General features: G+C 37.2%; 1 protein-coding gene across 10 annotated transcripts in view; it reads right to left on the bottom strand.

Annotated features, from left to right (window-relative positions):
- Positions 1-22962, bottom strand: part of CACNA2D3 (calcium voltage-gated channel auxiliary subunit alpha2delta 3) — a 396960-nt gene that overhangs the window by 261176 nt on the left and 112822 nt on the right. For 9 of the 10 annotated variants that reach the window (XR_014886317.1, XR_014886318.1, XR_014886319.1 and 6 more), the window contains exon 4: positions 12417-12476. Coding sequence is in view for 7 of the 10 variants with exons in the window: in XM_085235720.1 (XP_085091846.1) it covers positions 12417-12476 (60 nt within the window). In the remaining 3 variants the exon portion in view is untranslated. Of the gene's footprint in view, positions 1-12416; positions 12477-14097; positions 14194-22962 lie in introns of those variants that run through there. The other variant, XM_085235719.1, reaches the window with a different exon arrangement.

The following is a 22962-nucleotide window of genomic DNA, read 5'->3' as shown; positions in this document are numbered from 1 at the left end:
TCCTGACCTCATTTTATTATTGCGGAAGTCAAAATAGACAAAAATGCTTTTTTTATGCTCTAAGAATGGAATATGAAAGTTCATATTAAATCTGGGCCTGGAGCACACATTTTCCAGCCAACACCTAGGACTATATTAGCTGCATTCATCGTTATATATTTGTATGTATATTCAATGATGTCACTGTTCATGGTACTATGAAGTCTCATTCAAACAACAAAGCCCTTATACTTTCCGCGAGTTCTCTTGTCTCTGTGTCCAGAGTGACCCTGCTACACTGGGGTAACCTGTGGCTCACAGCACACAAGCACTGCAGGTGTCATTCACCCACAAAAGATGTAGCCACATCAGCTGAAGTCCTTTGGACTCGATGACATCCTCCCTTCCCAGTTTTGTATTCTCAGACAGACGTGAAACAGAGAGATGAGAAGAAAACTTGTGCTGGGAGAGGATGAAGGAAAGGAACAGTTCTCAAAATATTTGTTAAAAACAAAAAAGTAAAAGTCAAACAAAGCAACAACTCTGTCACCATTTGATGGGGAAAAAAACTACAAAGGGCTGCATAGCTTTTGCTCCATCCACTCCCGATTTCTACTGAAAATATCACCATCTGATTAAAGTGAATGAGAAAATGTAAAACCTTCATTTCCAGCCTTCACTGCAGGCTGGAAAGGGTCTTAGTTTGACTTTGCTGTCTCCGCTGCCTTCTCTCAGCAAAATCTCCCTCATTACTGTTTCATTTTTCTACAAGTTTCACAATTTCTGCTCAAGAGGAGCACTAGCACTGCCCATGTGCAAAAAATGTCAAGGACTGACACATTATTTAGAGAAAACATATAGCAAGCTATTTACAAACAGACCACAAGGAATTTTTAAAAGTTATTTATCTGTAGGGATAACTGTGAACACTAATTAAGCTGCTATTTTTTTGACGTTTTGTGCAATTTAGTATAGAGTTTGGACAAAAAAATGACAAATGTTTTGAGACTCACATGTTTTATAGAACATATTATATCTTTCTAAAAAAATTTGAAAATAATCTTCAAGAGATTTTCTATTCAATAACCTATATTAGATCCCAATGAACATAAAGCCCAGGAAATTTACAGTAGGTTGTAGTTCTGGGGGAGCAGGTATAGAAAATGAGGAATTTTTTCAGAACATCTTATTTCCCATTCTTACTATGTCTTTCATCTCATTGACATTTTGCAGGTCACTGAAGAACAGAAATCTGAGTCTGTCTAGTAGAACAATGATTCCTTGACCTCTATAGAGCTAACTCAATAGCCATTTACCTGTACAGGAACTTTAATAAAATCCATGACAATTTCCTAGAGGCAATACAGGATTTACCTCTTCAATAAGAGTTGAGCACTCAGCTCAACTTTGAGCACCCCTGCCTCTACCAGTGACACTAAACTCCATGGGACTACTAAATAGTCTGCAGGAAACAGCTGGATCCCAGACTATCTCATAATGCGCAAGACAGCATGATGTTTGTGTTGGGATAAAACTTAGATGGATTTGAAGTGGTATATACCACTGGGAGAAACAGTACAGAGCTTGCTATGGGAAATATTTGTTCAAGATACGATCAACAGCCAGCCATCATGCAAAATATATGTAAAGTCATCCAGGTCTGCATTCTGTCTATATAACCAATGGCACAGGAGTGAAGATGAGTTCAGGCAGCGCACAGCTTTCCAGAGCAGACCCCAGTCTGCCTGCACAGCCTTTTGGGGAAAGGGAGCTGAGTTGAGCACCACAGCGAGAAGTGTGGCAGGAATGGAGAAGACCAGCAGAGGCAGGGCAGTTCAGAACCATGCCACGGTGGCAAAGTCTCCTAGTGGGCTGGGGAAAGAGTCCTTGAAGCATGTGAACTCTCCAAAACTTCCAATGCCTTTCACAAACTCAGGTAATCTTCCAGATCTCTTCCTCACTGCCAACCAGCTGGCCTTCACCAACCCCATACCCAAAATCTCTACTGACTCTTCCAACAAACCTTCTCCCCCAAGCTTGACCCTACTTTGCTGCAAAATTCAGTTTTGCATACGATGCTGAAATCTGTTGAGCTGACTTTGTCAGCAGGAGCTTCGCACAGTCACAGAACAGCCATTAAAAATACCATTAGTATCCTTGATTGGAACGTTCAGTCCACGATAATATTTCTCTGAACACATGCTCCTCATTTCCAACAGCTAACTGGACCCAGAATCCCAGAATACGATCTCAAGTCCTTTTTATTTTATTTTATTTTTTCCAACAAACAAAATTGGATGGCCTGAAAGCTTTAGCTATCGGCTGTTAGTTTTAATCTGAAATATATAAAATGTAACATTAAATCAAACTATTGTTATTGTATAAAAAAAGCAAACAAAGCACTTATTGAAACTTATCCTCTGTGATTTTTATTGTGAACATACAGTCAGCTTTTTTTAATCTTTTCTCCTCTGTGAGTATAATTCTGCTGTTTCTTCTGTTCGTTTTTGCTATTGTTTTCTTTTTTAGAAAGAACTCATCCTACAACACAACCTACAATGCTAGTGATAAAGATTTCCTCATCAGACAATATATATAAGGCTGAAAAGCAGAGCTTTACAAAAATGGATCAAAACAAATCCTAAACTGTGCATGCATACATCTGAATATTTTAGACTACTGTCCTGGTCAAAACTGCACTAGATATATGGAGCACAGATTAGAAGACTGTACCTTGATGTTTTTACAAATTATCAGAGAATTATCATATTTTGAATTTTTCATTTTTATATTAAAAAGCCCTGACAGCTTTTGACATTGTTCTGCCCATTCTGTTTTGTGCTATTACTCATTAGTCATGGAAAGATAATCACATTTTCTTTTGCAAATAATTTTCTCAAAAAAGGAGTTTAAAAGTCATCAGTGACTATTTCACAAGCAGAAGCTTTCAATTAACTGTTAAACAAACATACAAGTGTATCTTTATAGTAAAAAAAAAATCATTGTTCACTGAATTCAGACAAATCCTACGTATTATGAATCGACCAATCGCATGATCAATGAAATGATGTGTGAAAATAGAGTAGAGGCAAAATAACCTCCCTGAATCCAGAAAATTTTCAGACAATAATCATTACCAGCTTTAATTAACTTCAACACAAAAGCAGGGGTTCCTTCTGTTTCAAGTTAATGAAGCTCAACACACAGACACTCCAATTACAGACAAAACATGTGACTAAACCAAGTTGTATCTTATGATTGAAATAATGAGATTGGCATTTTAATTTTGCAATCAGTAATTATGGGAGATTCAGAAACAAAGAAACAATACATACAGTTGTAATGTTAAGGCACAAATGTAGACAATATCCTTCCTATAAGCCAAAGGCAAGAAAATAACTTTTTCTACAATAAGCAGTATCTATAATACCTTGGAAATATTTCCACTATGATCTTCTAAGATTTACTCACTTTCATACTACACAAGCCAGAAACGTGACCTCACCTACAGCTATGAACGGCTTATTGACTTGCCTTTCTCATATATATTCATTAAATCTTTATCTATAACACTGTTATTTCTATTGAAAATGATGGTTGTGCAGTAAAAAAGCTGTTCTCCCACAAAAATGAATAACCCTACATTACTTCCACCCTTTTCAATAATTTGCCTATTCCTAAATACCACGTTAGAAGAATATATGACCTTTAGCTTAATCTCATCACCAAGCACCTCCAAGGAAGAAAAAAAAAAAAAAAAAACACAAAAAGAAAAGATGGTCTGCCATCTATTTCTCCCATTTATAGTTTATTAAACCTAAAGATAATAGGAAAAAGGTGGAAAAAGGCAGAGTATGTCTGGGCTGTAGTATCAGATATCACTGCTTATTATTGGCTATCTGCCTGGCAATCATAAATCCATAGGGTAATATTCTAAAATCTTTTTCTTTTCAGGTAGGTGTAAGCCAAAAAGGAAAAAAAACCTAAGTTTAATTTTCTATGAAGAGCAGAAAACAGCAAGCACAGCACAATTGGGTACCAGGATGCATAAATATTCCTGATTACAAACCCTTTCACAAAGAGCAAACAGGAAGAGTTTGAAGCTAACAGTGCATACATCATGCAGAAGGTATCTCTGTCCCAGAAGATAGATATCACATAGTCTATGAATGAACTGCTCCAATAAATTATATTATTCCTCAGAGGAGAAAGGAGAGAAATGTTATAAACAGTGACTTCAGAAAAGTGAGAACAATAGGGCATTGAATTTTGCAAGAGTGAATTGAGGAACTTTTTCCTGCAGAAGAACTCAGTATCACTGACCAATGAGCCTTATAAATACAAACATTAACTCCAGCACTGTTGCTCCTCTGAGCGCCTTCACATCTTGCCTCACAGCACATCAGAATCTAAATGCACGTGAAAAATAATGCAAGACCATACAGCATTAAACGTGTTTCAAATAACTTCTTTAAACTATATTTACCAGGAAAGCTCAGAAAGCACACCATTCTAGCAAAACCCAGACAGCAAATACAGAGCTTTGATTATAGATACAGTTGAGCATTTTCTGTGCGGAAGTCTCAGCAAATGAGGAAACAACACTGCGCATCATCTCCTGCTTGCACCAGCTGATATGAGCTAAACACCCCCAGATAAAGGAATGCTAAACCAGAGCTGCAGTTCTCAAAATGAACCCTGATAGGAGCACAGTGTTGTGCTCAATGCTCTCAGGGGCTGTAGGGCCCAGCAGCAGCACAGGGCTCAGTTCTTTTTTCTAAAGGAAAAAGTATCACTAACTCAATCCAGTTTCTAAGATGCAAGTCTTGACAACTAATTTGAACAATTACGACTGAAAGGTATTTTAATCCAGATTCCTGTTTCCTGTCACCAACACGCCAATCATCAACTTTTAGCATGTTTAATTTCACTTCACACAGTCATTCCTCCTTTTCTCTGGCTCTTTACCTGTCTTTCTGATGTGTCAGAATTGGAAACCGATAAGCTAAAAAGATTTAAACACACCAGCTCTGTCTGCAGTGACTACAAGAAGTTACCCAGAGGTCTGTGGCGGTCTCCAGGAGCACTGTGGTAGGCTCCCTCATTTCGATGCAGTGTTCATCCCTCATGTAGTACGTACTTATTCTGCCAAAGTTCTCCTAAGCTCGTTTTAAAATTGTATTTGAACCTTACCCACTTATTCTGAGGGTTTCTTTTGTGTTTTAATGAAGCTCATGGCAGACAGCTCCTCACTGTTTACATAATTGCCTTGCTTGACACTGAAGAGGGTGGAAAAAAGTTTTGTTAAAAAAAAAGAGCTGAAAATGATTTCTCCATTTCTGCCCCATATGTGGAAAGGTAATGGTTTTGAGAGACTTGCAAAAAGATTACTGTCAGTACTCTTAAAACACAGAGCAATTAACGCTTAACTGCTTTGCCTTTACACAGTACTTACTTGTTTCTCCCTTTACAGCCTTCTTTCCTACACTTGACAATCTTTTGACACCTATTTCTTTTACTCCATGGATGCTGCATTCTCCTGCAGCCTCCCATGTCCCCATCCCACAAACCTTGTTTTCTTCTCCTTTCCCTTCCGCCTTCTGCTGTTCGTTCCTCATCCAGACCCACAGAGTTAGGGCTGTGCAGGTGCCTCCAAAGGCAGGGAGAGCCACTTCCTGCCTGCTCCCAATCCTGGCATGCTCTGATCACACGCTATTCTCACTCTGACAGTAGCTGTTTGGGCACTTTTGGAAAGAACGCAGGGCATTTTGAAAGAGGAAACTTTCTGAGGCTGCAGGAATTGTGAGTTTACTCCAACTCCTTCCTTGATGCAACAAATTTCAGCCTAATTTTGGGGCTAACAACATCACCACGTTAGGAATGCAGCATAAAGTATTATGGCTGATTTTTTTTTCCCCCTCTTGCAGAAGCAAACATATCTGCTTAATTTGATTGACTGTTTCTAGCACGTATTATCTTTTCACCTGAAGAACATTAGCTCATTGCTCTTTTAGAATATGATAAAGACTTGCCTTGCAAAAACAATAAAAGAGAAAATTCGGTGCGGCAAACAGTGAGTTATATCAACATTCTATTGAAAACTTCTGTTTCACTTATAAACTCAATAGGTGAATTTATGTGAACGTGCAAGAATTTCAGCATTTACTTCTCTTAACCACAACTCTAATTCTTATAGATGCTTACAGAAAGCATAAAAAGCAACCGGAAAACAGTTGATAATTTGAGTATGGGAAAGGAACGGCGTGTATGTGTTATACATGTGTAAATACTTTCTGTTCCATCTTGTTATTGCTGTTAGATCTGACCTGTGATTCTTTCTAGTATTGGAAAGTTTTGCAGGAGTGCACAAGAGGGGAAAAGATTTATGCTGCAGCTCAGAACCATGATGTGGACCAAGCAAAAGAGATTCAGATGAGGGCCTCTGAGAACCAAAGTGACTGGCCTATCCTTCAGGGTCTTCCAAGTTGAGTGTCTCACAAACTTCTCTTGCAATTGTTTCATATCATATATATAATTTAATGTTCACTAGAGAAGCAGCTTGAACAGGTCTCATTTCCTCACTGAGAGCCCCACCTATCTGATTGTAAGTTGTTCTCAGGTTGAGGTTTCTGTCGCTCTGAAAAGCTTTGGGACGACTCACTGTTTAATTGGAGAACTTTATATTTTGAAAATGCTCTTGGGATGAGAAAGGTATTTCCTCTTCATTTTGGGTAGCAAGCAAGCATAGTAAAGGGTCAAAATTACAGATCGAAAAATGTCATGCAGATGAAACTAACTGCTCAGTCATACAATTCTAAAGCAATACTAGAGTTCAGATTTTGCCTGTTACATAATACAGATATAAACAGGCAACAGTATTGTGTTTGTACTTGAAGAGTAAGATTGAACTGATAACACACAATTATATTCATTTTGGTACAAAACAGAAATAAAAGAATAGCAATTGTAACTAGGTAAAAGGAACTACAGCCTGTGGTTTGCATTCTAGACATTAAGTGCTCTACACTGCAAGGACTTCTTAGAACTATGAGTCTGCAACACAGTTTGTTGCATCTCTAGTATCATAACAGTTGAGAATACAATACTTTGAGCACACAGAAATTAACAGGAGTAAAGCAAAAATCAGGAACCAGAACTAGGAACTAGAGTTTTTCTTCTTTACTGTTTCCCTCCTTTCAGTAAAAAGTATGGAAACACTTTCCAGATGAAAGATTGTTAAACAAAGGAAATGCTACAAGTGAATAAAAACACTAATCAATGTTTTTTTTTATCACTTAACAGCATCCTCTTATGCACTGTAATTCACTGACACTAGATACTTGTGCTTTTGTTCACTTATTCCTTCATCTTAAGCCCTCAGACTGTAGTGTAATTCTTAAGAGTTTGGAGCTTTGCCGTTTTTCTGTAAATACTCTGAATTCTATGCTTACAGCCTCTTTCCTTGATCTCCCCTATCTTTTGATCAGTACAGAAGACCCTTCAGTAAAGAAGTTTCTCCTGATATCCAACCTAAACTTACTCTGGCGCGACTTAAGGCCATTTCCCCTCATCCTGTCACCAGTGAGAAGAGACCAACCCCACTCTCACTGTAAGCACCTTTCAGATGTTGAAAGAGAGCAATAATGTCACCCCACAGCCTCCTTGTCCCCAGACTAAACACAGCCCCAGATCCTTCAGTTGCTCCTCATAGGGCACATTCTCCAAGCCTTTTACAAGCCTTGTTGCCCTTCCTTGGACCTGCTCCAGCACCTCCATGTCCTTTCCATACTGAGGTGCCCAAAACTGAACACAATGCTCAAGGTGAGGCCTCACAAGAGAGACATGGACCTACTGAAGCATGTCCAGAGGAGGGCCACAAAAACAATCCAAGGGATGGAACACCCCTCCTACAAGTACAGGCTGAGAGTTGGTCCTGAAGAAGAGAAGGCTCCAAGATGACCTGGTAACAGCCTTTGAGTATCTAAAAAGGGGCTGTTAAAAAAAGGAGACAGACTCTTTAGCAGCGACTGTGGTGACAGGACAAGGGGAAATGGTTTAAAACATATCCAGTCTAAATCTACCTTCTTTATAAGAATAAAAGTCTTTTACAATTAGAGTGGTGAGGCACTGGAACAGGTTGTCTGGAATGGTGGTGGATTCCAAGTCCCTAGAAACTTTCAAGGCCATGCTGGACAGGGCTAGATCAGATGCTCGGAGCCGAGGGTGACCCTGATCATTGCAGGGGAGTTGGACTAGATAACTGTTAATGGTCCCTTTCAACTCTAAGGATTCTACAATTTCAGGATTCTGCAGTGCAATTAGGAGCTAACAGCAGGCAAAAAAAAAAAAAAAATCACAGAGAAGAATTGGTCCTTCAAAATCACGCAGGAAAGGACCTAACTGGTGTGTTTAGTGCTGAAAACCTGAGCCCTTAGGACTCTGTCATACATTACAGATTTGAGAAAGAAATAATAAAAAGCAGCTTTGTGCCATTACTCCTCTTTTTATCCCACTAAACTAACTTTAAGTGTACTCTAAAAAGTAACCTTTTATTTAAAAAATCTAATTGCTTAACCATCTTCTAGCCCTGTGACATAAAATTAGAATGTCAAACACCTTAATGCATCGGCACGAAACTGTCCTATCTTATCTAGAAAGTAAAATTACAACAATGTGAAAAAATGTCTAGTACTTCAGGTGATGTCAATTATGGAATAGCCTTGATTCTACTAAAAAGTAGTAAACTTGCATTTGTATTGTCACATCGCACAGAGAGAAAACTCAACTGGAATGTACTGCAAGTGACGCTGTCAATTAAAAAGGAAAATAAAAGAACTGCCCTGCAAGTATGTGTAATGAAACCATCTAGAAAATGAACCAGTAGTCATAATGAAACATTTTATAATTTCCTCTTGTAATTGATATCAGACGTATAAAAACTGACGAGGAATCGTGTATGGTAAGAATTTTTCTGAGCAAAAATAAAATTAGAATGTTTTTTCAAGTTCATAAGAAACAAAGTAAAAGTTACTTTTAGGGCTCCATTGAACAATGTCAGTTCTCTTGCTGAGCATTCTCGAAGTTTTTGAAACACTAAAATAATACAGGACCATAACAGATCTTACTCTCACTGTGTTCAAACAGAAACACCCTGTAATATCCTGAGAAATAACTCAGATATTATCATATAAATAGGAGAATACTGTAGAGGACATTGGTGCCATCACAAACCACAGGACTTCAATTTAAGTGTGCTTTAGCACCTCATCAGTAACTACCTAACTGCGTCAGCTTGGCATCACATTAGTGTATTTTTTTTTTTTTTTTTTTTTTTTTTTTTTTTTACACACCAATATGCAAAATGTGTTTGTCAGCTGCAAATAGAGCATATTCCTTGTATGACAGCTCCAGGGAAGTGTTGCACTTCAAAACCTTTTCCTTGGGTCTGGCAATCAACTTCACAATGGAGTTCCACTGAATCCCAACAAGAATGTTTATATCTTCAGTAGCACACACTCAAGTCCAGAACAAGTAAAGGAAGCAAAATTTTTCTTAAAAATGATTATAAATTATTAGATAATTATTTCTAATAGATCAATTCTGTCAAAAAAAGTATATTATGCTCTGCTTTGGTCCCCAAAATATTTCTCTGACATAAAATACATCAACAAAACCAATCACTTCAAAACTTGAAACATCCAATACTCCAGTGCTTGGCAGTCAGATCCTGTATTTCTTTTCTCATCATGTTAAAGACAAGACTCAGAGTGAATGATGCATATTTTACTGCACTTTACCACAGAGGCAAAGCCTGAAACAACGTCCTTATATAAGCAAGATGAGCAATTCTTAAAAGCTGTATAAATTTTGTGACCAGGCAACTTGCTATAGCAATGCAGATGGTAATATATTTTACATCAGCAAATACATGGTTTAACACTAAAAGACATATTTATTCCGCTCAGTTGCCATTTGCACAGTCTTTAATGATACAAAATAGCTTGATACCATAGCCAACAGTGAGAAAAACCCTGGTATATGTTAAAGGCTGAAATAAGCGACACTTAGAACACCATTTCCTCATAACTTGCTACCAATAAAGATATTAGTTTGATTCCCTAAAAGGGAAAAGAAATTCTGAATGTGAAACACTGCAGGTTGATCCTTCAGAGCCAGCTCTTACCAGTCTAGTTCGCTCATTTCTCAAACATTCAATAAATAATGTTGGTGAGTTAGAGTCACATCACCTACTTAGATTATTCAATTCACTGAGAATTGTTGTTTGTTTTTGTTTTTTTAACTACAGGGTTGTTTTTGTGTTGTTGCTGTTGTGTCAATAGATTCAGGAGAGGAACAGATAGCTCTAAGCTTGGACAATTATGCCACATTTTAATCAGAATACCTATAGAATAACTAAGGACAAAACCAATGATCTTCCTAAGAATGACACCTACAAGGGGCTAAGTCTTCAGCATTGCTGAATACAACACAAGCAATCTAAAAGATGAATTCTTCCAGTTGTTATTTTCTTTAGTGTTTTTTTTCCAGAGTCAATAAAAATATTAATATAATTTTATTTCTCATCTCTATCATTTTTATGTACTGACACAATATTAACTATACTGTCTTCAAGACATAGGAGGTGATGTTGGGCCAATAAAAGGCACAAAAGCATTTCCTTTATGTGCTTCCTGAATTTTCAGAATATCTGAGCACACAGAACCAACTGCATCACTGGTGCTGCATCACATATCACTAATTCAAAACATTTAATCCTGTCTTTAACACATTGGCTGCGGCAATACAAACTAAAAAGTCCCTCTTTGATAGTGGAATTATACAGAATGCGTACTATTTAAGCCCTCTATCCACATCTACTTCAATGTAGGCTAGTGAAGTATTCTGGCCATTGTTTTATATTGAGCAGATGGTATTATGAGATTCTTGATAAAGAACAACAATCACTCAGCAAAGGTTGCAAAGGGGTCGCTGAAACCAAGATTAGCAATTGATTAGCTTTAATGGACCATGACAGTAATAAACAACGGAGCTCTACACAAAGATTTGATTGTCCCATTAATGCTGCTGACACAAATGGCTTTTAACTGGCTTCCTCAAAGCGTTAGTATCTTCAGAGCCTCAGCAAACGAAGAACTATGTCAAAGTGAGAACTATCTTGCAGTGAAGTACTTATAAAAGATTTTTTTTTTTTTTTTTGGAGATCTCCAGTAAGTGTGTTTCTGATTTATCCAGAAAATAGCGCACCTTTAAAAGGGTTGAATGTAATACATCTCTAAAGCATTGGAATACATAAGTCAGCATTCATTGAACACAACAATAATATGAATAATCACTTTCACTGCCCTCATTTTCTCCTTACTCCAACATGCAGTGACAGGTCTCAGCATCACAGCCTGCTAAGCTCAACTTTTTATCCCTAGCTCTAAAGAGTTCACTCATGTTTTTTTCCTCTCTGCACAGAAAACAGTTACTTGTATCTTTCTTTAATGTATTTTCATTAAAATGTGTTGTGATTATTGGAAGTAAGCATGGTAAATTCTGAAAACAGAACTTATGGACTTTGTGTATTAATTAGCTAAATGTATGGGAAAGCCTACAAAAAAACAAACTGCTTCTCTTAATGCTTAAGCTCAGAATTTCAATAGACATATGGCTAATATTTGCAGAAAGTTTTAAAATTGAATTGAGATAGCTAAAGTAAAGGAAACAAAACTCCACCCAACATGATATTCAAGAAACAGAGGATGTAGGAATTCATGAAAGGTAGGAAAACCATTACTCATATAGCTCTTGAGAAACATCGTCTATTGAACTTCATATTGTCAGGTTAGATTATGTGGGTTTTTTAAATAATCTCATTTTAACTTTTTATTTAAGCAAAAGTTTTTCTTTCTAACAATTTCAACTGTGAGCTGCCACCACTTCTTCCTGTCATATTAATCCTAAAGACAATATTTGGAGGCAGTGGTCTGGCTCCGAGGACTTCCAGGTAGGAAAAAGTTGCCTGTTTTAGACACAGATCCAAACCACAAACCAATTGCATAAATCAAGGTCATGTTAATCCCATCCCAGTGGATCTCACCTCACCTGCAACTTCAGCTCCCTATTGAACAGTTCCTTGCCAGTATGCTACAAGGATGAAACATGCTGCTAATTACTAGGTTTAAATAGCTTGACCTAGGCAGGCAAAGAATAGGAAATCTCTCAGAGTAAAACCTGCTAGGTCTCCCAACACACATCCTGAATATTATCTATCAAAATACTGAGCCAGCTTTTCATTAGCTCTGTCTTCTACAACCAGCATCCTTCTATTACTCACATACTTGTCTTTCTACAGCAATTCAGTTCACACGAGGTATTGTATAAACTTTTATAGCATACTCATGATAAATACTGAAAAAGCAAATACTAATTACCTGTAAATCAGCATCAAACTCATGTTTCAGGTAAGCATCTTCTGCAGCTTCAACAAGACGCTGGAAAAAAAGAAGGGAGAAAAAGGTGTATTTTTGGAATACTTGATAGCATGCTTAAACTAAAGCGTTTCTTCCAGTATGACAAGAAAATGAGCTTGAGAACTGTGTGACTCTCTATCTCCATATGATATCTGCTATAGTACTTCATTAAAATCAGAAAAATAAATAAATAGATGAACCAGATCTTAAAAACAGAGACCAGGTTTTCTAAACCTTCAGCATCCATATTTGTTGGTAAAGACTGTCAAAAGAACTCAACCACTAAGTATTAAAGAAAAAAATAAATGTAATTTGGTCATTTCCCTCCCTTCCCCACAACTGCTCAGCATCCTGCAGCTCTCATTCTGATATCGATTTTAAAAAAAAATTCACAAAGGTGCTTCAACACTCTGGACTTAATTTTGCATATAGGAGCCTTTTTCAAATCTAAAAAGTTAGCGGGATGTACTTCTTAATACTGTACTTGATCACAAGCAACTGAAATAAAAATATTTTTAAATAACACAAGTATGGAAGAATAGAAAAATAGAGATGAGATTAATCTACTTAGTAAATTACAAGTGTTGTACAAACTACTTAAACATGGTGCATAATCACAACAAGAATTTTCTATCATGGATGTAATGTTTACTGAATGACAGTAATTTAGTTGTGTTTTTTACTCTTAATACTCAGAACTCCCTACTGTGTTCTGTACTACTTTTGAAGGACAAAATAAGGTTTGTATTAGAACACAGCTACTTGAAAACTAATTCATACAGAGGTTTACTGCAGACATTCTCTTCAGAAAAAAGATAATATCCTTTCTAGGATGTTCTACCCAGGGTTCCTTGTAGTATTTAAAATCTTTCTGGTTTTTATTTCAGTTAACTGAAAATTCATCCATGTGTAGCCTAAAATTAATTGAACTGTGATCTGTCAAAGAATATTCCAATCATTTTTATTTGCTTTGATGTATCAGATACCAGTATGAACATTTATTTTCATATATACATATTGTTAATCACAAGGCAAGTGAGCTCAACTGCTCATGACTGCTGCTGTTCATGGCACTTCAAGGACAGCTGTGCACCCTTCTGCTTCCAGTTTCATGCACACACTTCTATGAAGTCTTTGGATATAAATCAAAAAGCAGTCAGAATTCATATCAATTACCATAGAATTTAAACTATAATGAAAAGTAAGAAAAATATCTCTGGGTGCCAAATCAGAATAAATAATTCTACAACAAAAAGTGAATGTTTAAAGCAGAGCCTTGTTGGTTAATTTTGCATTCAGCACAGGTCACAGCCTTGCCTTCTCCAGCTGGGTCTCACCTCACAGCTTGCAAACTGTATTCAGCCCAGAAGGGTTTTCACACCTTTTACCTTAGTGCAATGTTATATGTCCCAAGAGAAGATAGAAGATTTGAACCCGAGTGATGCCCAGGTTGATACAGAAGAGCAAGAGATAAAAGACAAAGCCCACAATGAATAGCTCTCATTTGACTGTAAAAAGTCCTGTCTCATGTAAGCCCAGCTGCTACTACTAAACTATTTTAGCCTAATCCAGAACAGACTTGAAGCAGTTCCAATGCCAGCAAATTCAAACCAGAATCAAACTGAGAAGTGCACCAGCTCACCTTCCCACAGGCAGAACACAAAACAGTGGACCGCCACCACAGGTGAGGGGAAGCCGTGACACAATTCTGCAAATAAAACATCAAGTTCTATGGAAGTGTTCCAACTGCTCCTATGGCATAGTTGCTCTATGCTGTATGACTAACTGTAAAATCACACCCTGTAACTTGGAAAATTGACAAATATTAATTTGACCCACGGCTGTTTGGTGCTTTTTTCTTTTCTTTCCTTTTTCGTTCCTTTCTTTCTTCAGCTATCAGAACTGGAAGAAGCACATTTGTATTTGATTCATTCCTTTCTCTTTTTCTAAGGTAAACCGATTGCCATGCATAGAGCCAGAAATGCAGCTAGAAATTTCTTCCTTCTCCAAATCAAACTGCCACAAATTTCAAAGGAGAACAGAAGACTGCTCTACCATACTCCTAATACCACTTTGGTACTGATACTATTTTAGTCCATAGCATTCATAGTTTATATTCCATAACATTAAGATAAAAAACCCACTTCAAAACAGTAAAAAAATGCTATATTATGATATTTAAACACAATACCACAAAGCAACAGGATATGAAAGATCAACCCACTCAATCGTAGATGCTCCTTTGTTCAGCCCTTGCCTGACTGCTAAAAAGCACCCAAGGAGCACAGCATCATTTCTGTCTGTTAAATCACATCAAGCACCTTCTAGCAGGACGTTCTTCCAAATTCACTAGACTATGTCTTAACAACTCCTTCAGTATGTTGCCAGCTAGAGCTGCTACCTCCACACTGTGATGCACAGTGAAAAATCCAGAGTCTGCAAGAATTCCAGGCAGGATACTTCAAACCAGGGACACTGATTTTGGCCCTGCTCTGAGAAGTGGGACGGCAAAGTAAAATAAATAAATAAATAAATGTGTGGATAAATCTGTAGGAGGCTCTTTTATTTTTATATCAATTACAACATGAAAAAGAAAAAAAAAAAGGTTCAACTCAATATATTTTTTCATTTTTTTCCTGATGGCAGCACATTTGTTTGATATTCACCATCTACACAAATCATTAAGGTTCAAAAAGGCCTTTAAGATCATCTAGTACAACTGTCCACCTACCACCAATATTGCTTATTAACCATGTTCCCAAGCACCACATCTACCCTTTCCTCAAACACCTCTGTGGACAGCCTGTTCCAATGCCTGATCACTCTTACCAGGAAGAAATACTTCCTAACATACAATCTGAGCCTCCCCTGAAATCTTGCGTAATTCTTCAGAGCGAATAGAAGATATGTTTTGGAGGTGAAAAGTAATTAAAAGCTTTTCTGATTAAAAAACAAAAGGGAAGAAAAAACACAACAAAAAGGGTAAACTCAAGAACATTCTAAGAACATAACTAAGTTCATGCTGAAAGACAACTGCATGTAGAAAAAAAAACAGGAATTTATGTAAGCTCAAAACCTTGTCTCCCAGACTTTGTACAATATTGTAGCAAGGGTTTCTGTCTCAACCAAATACAAACAAACTTTGTAAATAAAGACAGAAGGCAGTAAAATGAAAAGTAATCTCATTCTCTTCAAGAAAAGAATTCTTACATATTTTGTAGGAAATCTTCTGTTACATTACCAAACAAACAAGCAAAAAAAACCACCAGCAATCCTCTATAATGGAAAACACTGATTAACTACTAATAGTTACCCTTTTTCAGATGAAATACTGAGTATATCTTTAATATATCTTATTATTGATTTGAACATCAAATTTCCAATCAAAATTAACAGTAATTTAGCTGTGAACATGCCAAAAATAGTTCCTAAAGTGCAGCTAGATAATTATTTAAAACACAGTTCAACAGTTGAGTACAGTCCTCAGAGAAAAATCAGAACTTGCATTTCAATCATCAGAGCAATTTTCTTTACTGGCTCCTTCATCAGAAGATTATGCTGTTCATGTGGGAACATTCAGTAATAGATTACCAAACTGATAAATACTACCCAGTTACCTTCCTGTGAATTCCCAATTTTGGGGTTCATTTCAGAAGTGAAAATGGACTTTCTTTCCAGGAAACCAGTGAAGGCAGAGGTACTTTGATAACTTCTGAAAAACGTTTTGGAAAACAACAAGATTTATAATCATGATAACCTATTACCTATTAGCTTAGGTAATTCCAGTAAAAGAATCTCTTCTTTGTGAGTGTGACCACACTGGAACAGGCTGCCCAGAGGTAGTGGAGTCTCCTTCTCTGGAGATGCTCAAAACTCACTTTCCTGTGTGACTTGGTGTAGAGAACCTGCTTTAGTGCGGGGTTGGACTCAATGACCTCCAGAGGATCCTTCCAAACCCTGCAATTCCATGTTGGTTTTTTTTTGGTGTGGGTGGTAATTCTGCTGCAAACTCTCCTTACATCCACCAGAAATCTGCTTCTTTTCTAGTTTCTTCTAGTGGAGAAAGCAAAGAAGTTGTCAGAGAACATTTGGTGGTGCTCATCAGTAACCCTATTATTTTCTTTGCTCAAAAACAACAGCATATATCACGTTGATGAATGCACCAATCTGCAAAGAGACCTCTCAGCCTCGCTGTTTTATTGCATACATTGCCATAACCAGTGATACAGGGTAGGAAGCAGAGACTGATGCTAACCTTGAAGGAACATTTGTTACCAACAGAAACACATGAGTCTTTAGACAGGCTAACAACACCAGCTGTACAATTTGGTTTTTCTTGTATTAATTAGAGCAGGGAGGTGGAGCAAATAAAAGCTTCTTTTCAGAAAGCGCAGCAACAGATGCTATTTCACTGTTTTTCCCAGTTACACAGTATTTTCTATGAAATTCCATCACTAAAATTGCTACTGCTGAGCTTCAGACACTGGAAATTATTTAGCCTGTTATCTAGATGTTAGACAAACTTCCAGTTCTTGTGGCATGAGACATACCAATCCTGCAAATAATGTCATCAAAAAAAGACTGCTCTAAGGCTATCAACTTCAATTTTAACAGCTCACTAGGTAACGATCAGTCACAGTAAGCGATGCATCAATGCACAATCAAAGCACAAATTATAAGTTAAGAAAAAATAAGTTAAAAGCTTAGAATATATAATTATTATAAATAACTTAAATTATCCTCATTTATTCATTCAAGGCTGGAGGATTTTCAGGTTGATTGATGTTAGAGTTAGCTAGGTTTCTTTGAAGCAACAAAAGCAACAAAGAGCTCAGCTTGACAAAGAGCTGGACAAACAGCAATGAAAGTGTAGATGGATTAGTTGTGATAAAGTACATAAATCTTGCATGTACCAGAATAGTGGTTAGGACATCGTAATTAGATACATTTTTAACTTTACTAGGTCAACACTATATTTATTTCTGCCATCTGAGATTGTCATGAAAGAAGACCACAGATGAAGAGGTAAAACATTTGTCTGGTACTGTGTTTTGCTGTGTAAAGCCAGTAGATCAAACAAAATACACAGACTACGAAATCTGTTCCTATCACATTATATCTAACAGAGCAGAAAGGAATGATGTGGTTAATATAGTTTTCTTCTATTCTTTTAATTCCATAACTCCCAGTCATTAAGGAATCAGTTCAGCTGCAGATGCAACGTGGAGCTGCTTCAGGGCTTTTTACAACATGATGCACCTACCCTGAGTACAGCAGTTACTTCAGGCACCTCTCTCCTATATCAGGGCTAAGGGAAAAATTCTTCACCATTTCACATCATCTATTTGCCTACAGTTAGGTCAATCTCTGAAAATGCCTTTACATATACATATATACATATATACATATATACATATATTTTTAATTCCACTTGCAATAAGGCAGCCCCATTTGCAGTATTTTGTTTTCAGTTAAAAATCTGTAAGTGTCCCATTGCTTTCTTCCATATAATTTTAAAATTTTACCTATAACATTGCTTTGCCAAACACCTTACAAGATTAAGGAAAGTTAGTCTGCATATGCATACACACACATGCCTTTAAATATGCATCTCTGCACGTACACACACATACTCAAAAGTAGCCTGCAAGTATCATTAGGATTCTTATTCCCTATACCGACATCCTTAAATTCAAATGTGTAATTTGTTAACCCAGTTCACACATTTAAACCACCATGGGTCAACTCTTCTGCTGACTTCAGAATCATGCTCCTACTTGGATGGTGCCAGCAATCCTGTATGCGAGTACTGTGAAGACTTGCACCATGCCTGAGCAAAAATAGTTTGCCTTCCACTCCAACAGCTTTTAGCACCACTGCTGGATGCCCCACAAGTACAGAACTGTAGAATCATTTGAGCTGGAAGGGACATTTAGAGGCCACCTAGTTCCAAGTCCACTGCAATGAACAGAGACACCTACAGCTCTATCAGGTGCTCAGAGCCCATCCAGCCTGACCTTGAGTGTCTATAGGATCTGTGTATCCACCAACTCTCCAGGCAACCTGTGTCAATGCCTTATTGTAGAAATCTTTTACCTTCAATCCAATCTTAATCTGCCCTCTTTTAGTTTAAAACCATATACCCTTGTGTCTAATCACAACAGACTCCCCTAAGTTTGTTCCCTTCCTTCTTATAGCCTCCCTTTAGACACTGAAAGAAAGGAAGGAAGATTTGGAATAATTGTTTTCATTTGAGTTCACTTAAAACTCTGTTGGTAGGATTCATCTCACCTAACCTTAGCTCTTTCAAAGTTAAGCATTTCAATACACAAGAGAACTAAACATCCTTCGTGTGTTGAGACAAAACACTGAAGGGTGGCTCGTCCCATTCTAAATTCCAGTTTCTACAGTAAGATAGTGGGAGCTTTTCCCTTCGCTCTTTTCTATATTAGATTTTTAACTTTTATGACTGAAGTTAAGGTAGATGAGTCGCACACCATATGTATAGCATAAATGAGCTAAAGAAATACAGAAATATTCTCATGCTTACTGAACAGGGGAAGAAGTCTTGACGTAACACTTAGTCCTGATAGCAGTCCTGGGATTAGCCACCACGCTAAAGTGTTTCTGCTCTATGCAGAAGCACTAAGTGAAACCAACTGTTTTGCTCTGTTCCCTCCCCTTCTGCTTCTCTCCTCATCACTGCACTAAAGCTCACCTCCCTCAAGGTAATTCAAGTCCAGCTTGCAATCTGTGGCCCACTTCAGCAAAATCAGCAGTGATGTACCTTCCTTCTAGCTTCCTACCAGATTCTATGACACAACAAAGAAGTCCACAAGATTTATCACTCAAAACAAAGGTCAGTTTTAGAGACTGCAGGACCTATTTCAATTCCCTAGCCCAGCATTCAATCATGAGACACAGAGACTTGTCTTTACTTCAAACTAAGCTCTGAAAACAGAACGTATCACTCTTTCTCAAGGTTAAATGCACTGTTACTGACTTTTCACAAGGTCAGGATTTCAACTGCCAACAGACTAAAAGTAAACTTAAAAAGAATTCAAAAAAAAAATCAAATTTAAACAGTTTTCTACTAAGATCTACCCAACTCCCTGCTGCAAGCAGAATAGGTGATAGAAATGCTCTAAGCTAGATATTAAGGTGAGTAGAGTATAACTGGGAAGGGATAAAGAAAAAAGCATTTCATGAAGAAAGATAGTGGGGATACCTTCAACAGATGGAGTTAGTTTGAAATTCAAATACAGTGAGGATACTGTAGCAAATATTTCACCTTTCGTAACAACTGACCTGAGAAGTTAAACAAATCCAATGTTAGCATCATTACGATTCTATACTTTGATGACCAAAAAAAAAAAAATCAAGTTAGAAACTTCAATCACTGCTATGAATGTAAAGTCAAACTCATAAATACCAGAACACATCAGAATGAAACTGCCTATTTCAATCTCAGTAATACTATACTATCATTATCAACGTGATAGTGCATGACTTTGTGCATATGATTTTGTTTGGTTAGAACACTGATAAATGCCGAGATCTTTACAGTCCTCACAGAGCAATGGCAGCAGGTATCCATTTTATACAAACCAGAATTGGACCATGCAATCATTCAAAAAACTTAGAAATTCAATGCCATATCTCAGGTTATACAGGCAGATTCCTTGGCAGACTTCAATACTTAAGTGTACTCATTTCTGCCTTCAATCATAATCATGATTTAATTCTGTTCCTTTCATACTTGATTACAGTCTAGACATACTAATATTTCTTTTCTATCCCTCCCTCTAAATCCTGAGCTCAGTATGCTCACGTGTTCCCCCCAAACTCCAGTACTAAAGTTTTCATACTATCCTCTACCTTTCTCTGGCACTTCACATAGCAGCTCTAGCTCCCGTGCTACCATTCTCTTCGTGACCAGTAATTCCCAGGTCACTGACAATATCTCATTCCTAACCCTGCCAACATATCCATCCATTTTTTCGTGTTCCTGGGTATACAATCTCATTGGCCACATCTAGAGTATCTCATACCATATTTATAAACCCTAGAGCATTCCAATCCAATTTGAAGAGATACTGGGAACTATCTCATCATTCCCTTGTCTTCAGCCTCTCCTGACCAACTGACAAACTTCTATTGCTGCTGACTCATTTTCTAGCGCCCTCACTAAAACACAGAGACAGACAAGATAAGAAATCTCTCCTCTTAAACCTTCTTAACCTCTCCAGTGCTTAGTAGGCATATGGACACACTGACAATCTGCCAGTGAAGACTTCATTTCCAATGCCTGCTGCTGATTCAAGCTGAGACAGACTAATAGTGCAATTGCTTGACTATGTTCACGTCCAGTTATGTATTGAAAATCACAGTGTAGAGAATTTTCAGTGATTTTACTTACAGATAGTTTTGTTCTGATAGGTTTTCTAATGGCCATATGCCTCTATGTGCAGATTTTCCAAATGATAACTAGATCCAGCTGGAACAGATTTTCAAAGAAAACCTTGCGTCAAGGCCACATCCCTGCCAATTTCAAGAGTTGGTTCTCAAGCATAGGAGTGTTATAGTCTTAATGAAAAGAACATCAGAATTATTCTGAAAAGACTAAACGGATGCAGTTTTGCCTAGTTTCTTTCCTGGAAGCAGCTGAAGTGCAAAGATAAAATTCCAAGTTTTTTTTTTTTTTAACCTCCTAAAAGCAGGTTATTTTTTTGAGACTAAAGACCACATGTAACTTCAGAATAGAAGATAAATTTAGTCTTTCATAGTTTTGTATGCTATTTCAGCTTTGATAAGAAAAAGTGCACTGAAGCATTCTATTCACAAATTTATCTAGCTGATTAATCCTGAGATCTTATGTTCACACACTTGGTAACTAGACACTGATATTTTGACCAAGAAAGATCTTCTCATATGAAATTATGAAATAATGCTGAAGTCTCAAAAAAAAAAAAAAGCACAATTTTCCTCAAATAAAGCATATATAGAGATTATCTCTACACAAACACACACAAATACGCATACCCCAACTGTCTGTACTTCTTCATGTAATAAAAGTCAATTTAAACTTACATTCTTACTGTATTAAACTCTACTTGTAATTAAATGAACATTTGCAAATTCCCAAACCCAAAGGAAATGCTGAGTTGCACTCAGAACCTTATCTGCTTTACTTTGTAAAGGGAATGAGTTCAATTCCAGTGGGTTCCTTGTTTTTATTACGTCTTGTAACTTGTATTCTCCTAATAACTAAAAGATTGCTATACTTTCATGTCTTAATTAGTTTTTATCAGCCATTCAACATTTAATTAATGCACAGTTTTACTTGGAAAATGGAGTAAAATATGCAACACAGCACCTCATTTCTACTGACGTGTCTCTAGATTACTCTGTGACCTAGGGAACTAATCTCATAGAGCATTACCATTTTTCTCCATTTTTTTTCTTGATACTCAAAATACTCTTAAGTGCATTTGGGGAGCAGAATGAACGATCACATAGCTAACACCTGCAGATTCAAAAGGGACAAGCAAAGACTGTAACCCAATGACAAATACAAATACATTATGTTTGCAGAGGAAGTGAGTAAATTATTACACTAATTTTCCATTTAGTTTGGTTTATATGAGCACACCACAGTCTGATGCTGCCGAGGAAGTTTCCCCCACTGGCTGAAGGACTCACACCAGCACAGACTGGCAGCCGCACTCGTATCTACAACGAAGAGCTCTGCTCCAACCTTCAAACTCTGTACAAGAACAAAAATATCAAAATCAGTGTTGCTACAAATAGCTTAGACTCCCAGGATCTCTACTCATGAGTAATCCGCACAAAACACCTTTTCCCCCAATAAAATGTGAAGCCCCCAAGACCTGTAGGCTTTTTTTTTTTTTGTCTTTCCAGTCTAAACCACAAAAATGAGACACACAAAAGGAGGGGAAACACTGAATTAACTTTTTTTTTTCCAACACAGGGGTATATTTCCCATGTGTTAAATCCTTATTCCGTAAAGCTGTCTACATTTTGAAGGCCGTGGACATCTTGATTTTGTACACTGCAATAAATCTATACCTCACACTGGCAATAATTTGGTCAGAGCCAGGTATGGAAACAGGTTGCATTTCCTCCAGCTCACGATTTGAATAGTGACAGAACGAGACTGCCTTAAGCAAACACATAGGGCCAGCCTTAGATTCACCTCCTTGTAACCCCACTGATATCATCGGAAGGGATTTTGTGATAAATATTCGTGCAGAGCCAGACTGTGAAATTTCTCACCCACTGGTTATGAAATCTGTTGGGCAATCACTCTTGAAGACTTCCGCAGTACACTGGCCTTTTAAAAAGACTTTCACAACCTTTTAGCAGTAATAATCTATTCAAGAATAATAAATTTAATTTAAAAGTTATTTGTAATAACTGTCACCGTTGACATGTAGACTAAAATGAATGTTTTCTACAACAAAAACAATCACTGTTTTTACTACAT

The sequence above is a fragment of the Meleagris gallopavo genome, chromosome 14 (genome assembly GCF_905368555.1).
Source record: "Meleagris gallopavo chromosome 14, MGAL_WU_HG_1.1, whole genome shotgun sequence".
Classification (NCBI taxonomy): Eukaryota; Metazoa; Chordata; class Aves; order Galliformes; family Phasianidae; genus Meleagris; species Meleagris gallopavo.
Note: the sequence above shows the minus strand (reverse complement) of the source record. Positions and strands in the feature narration are given on the sequence as shown.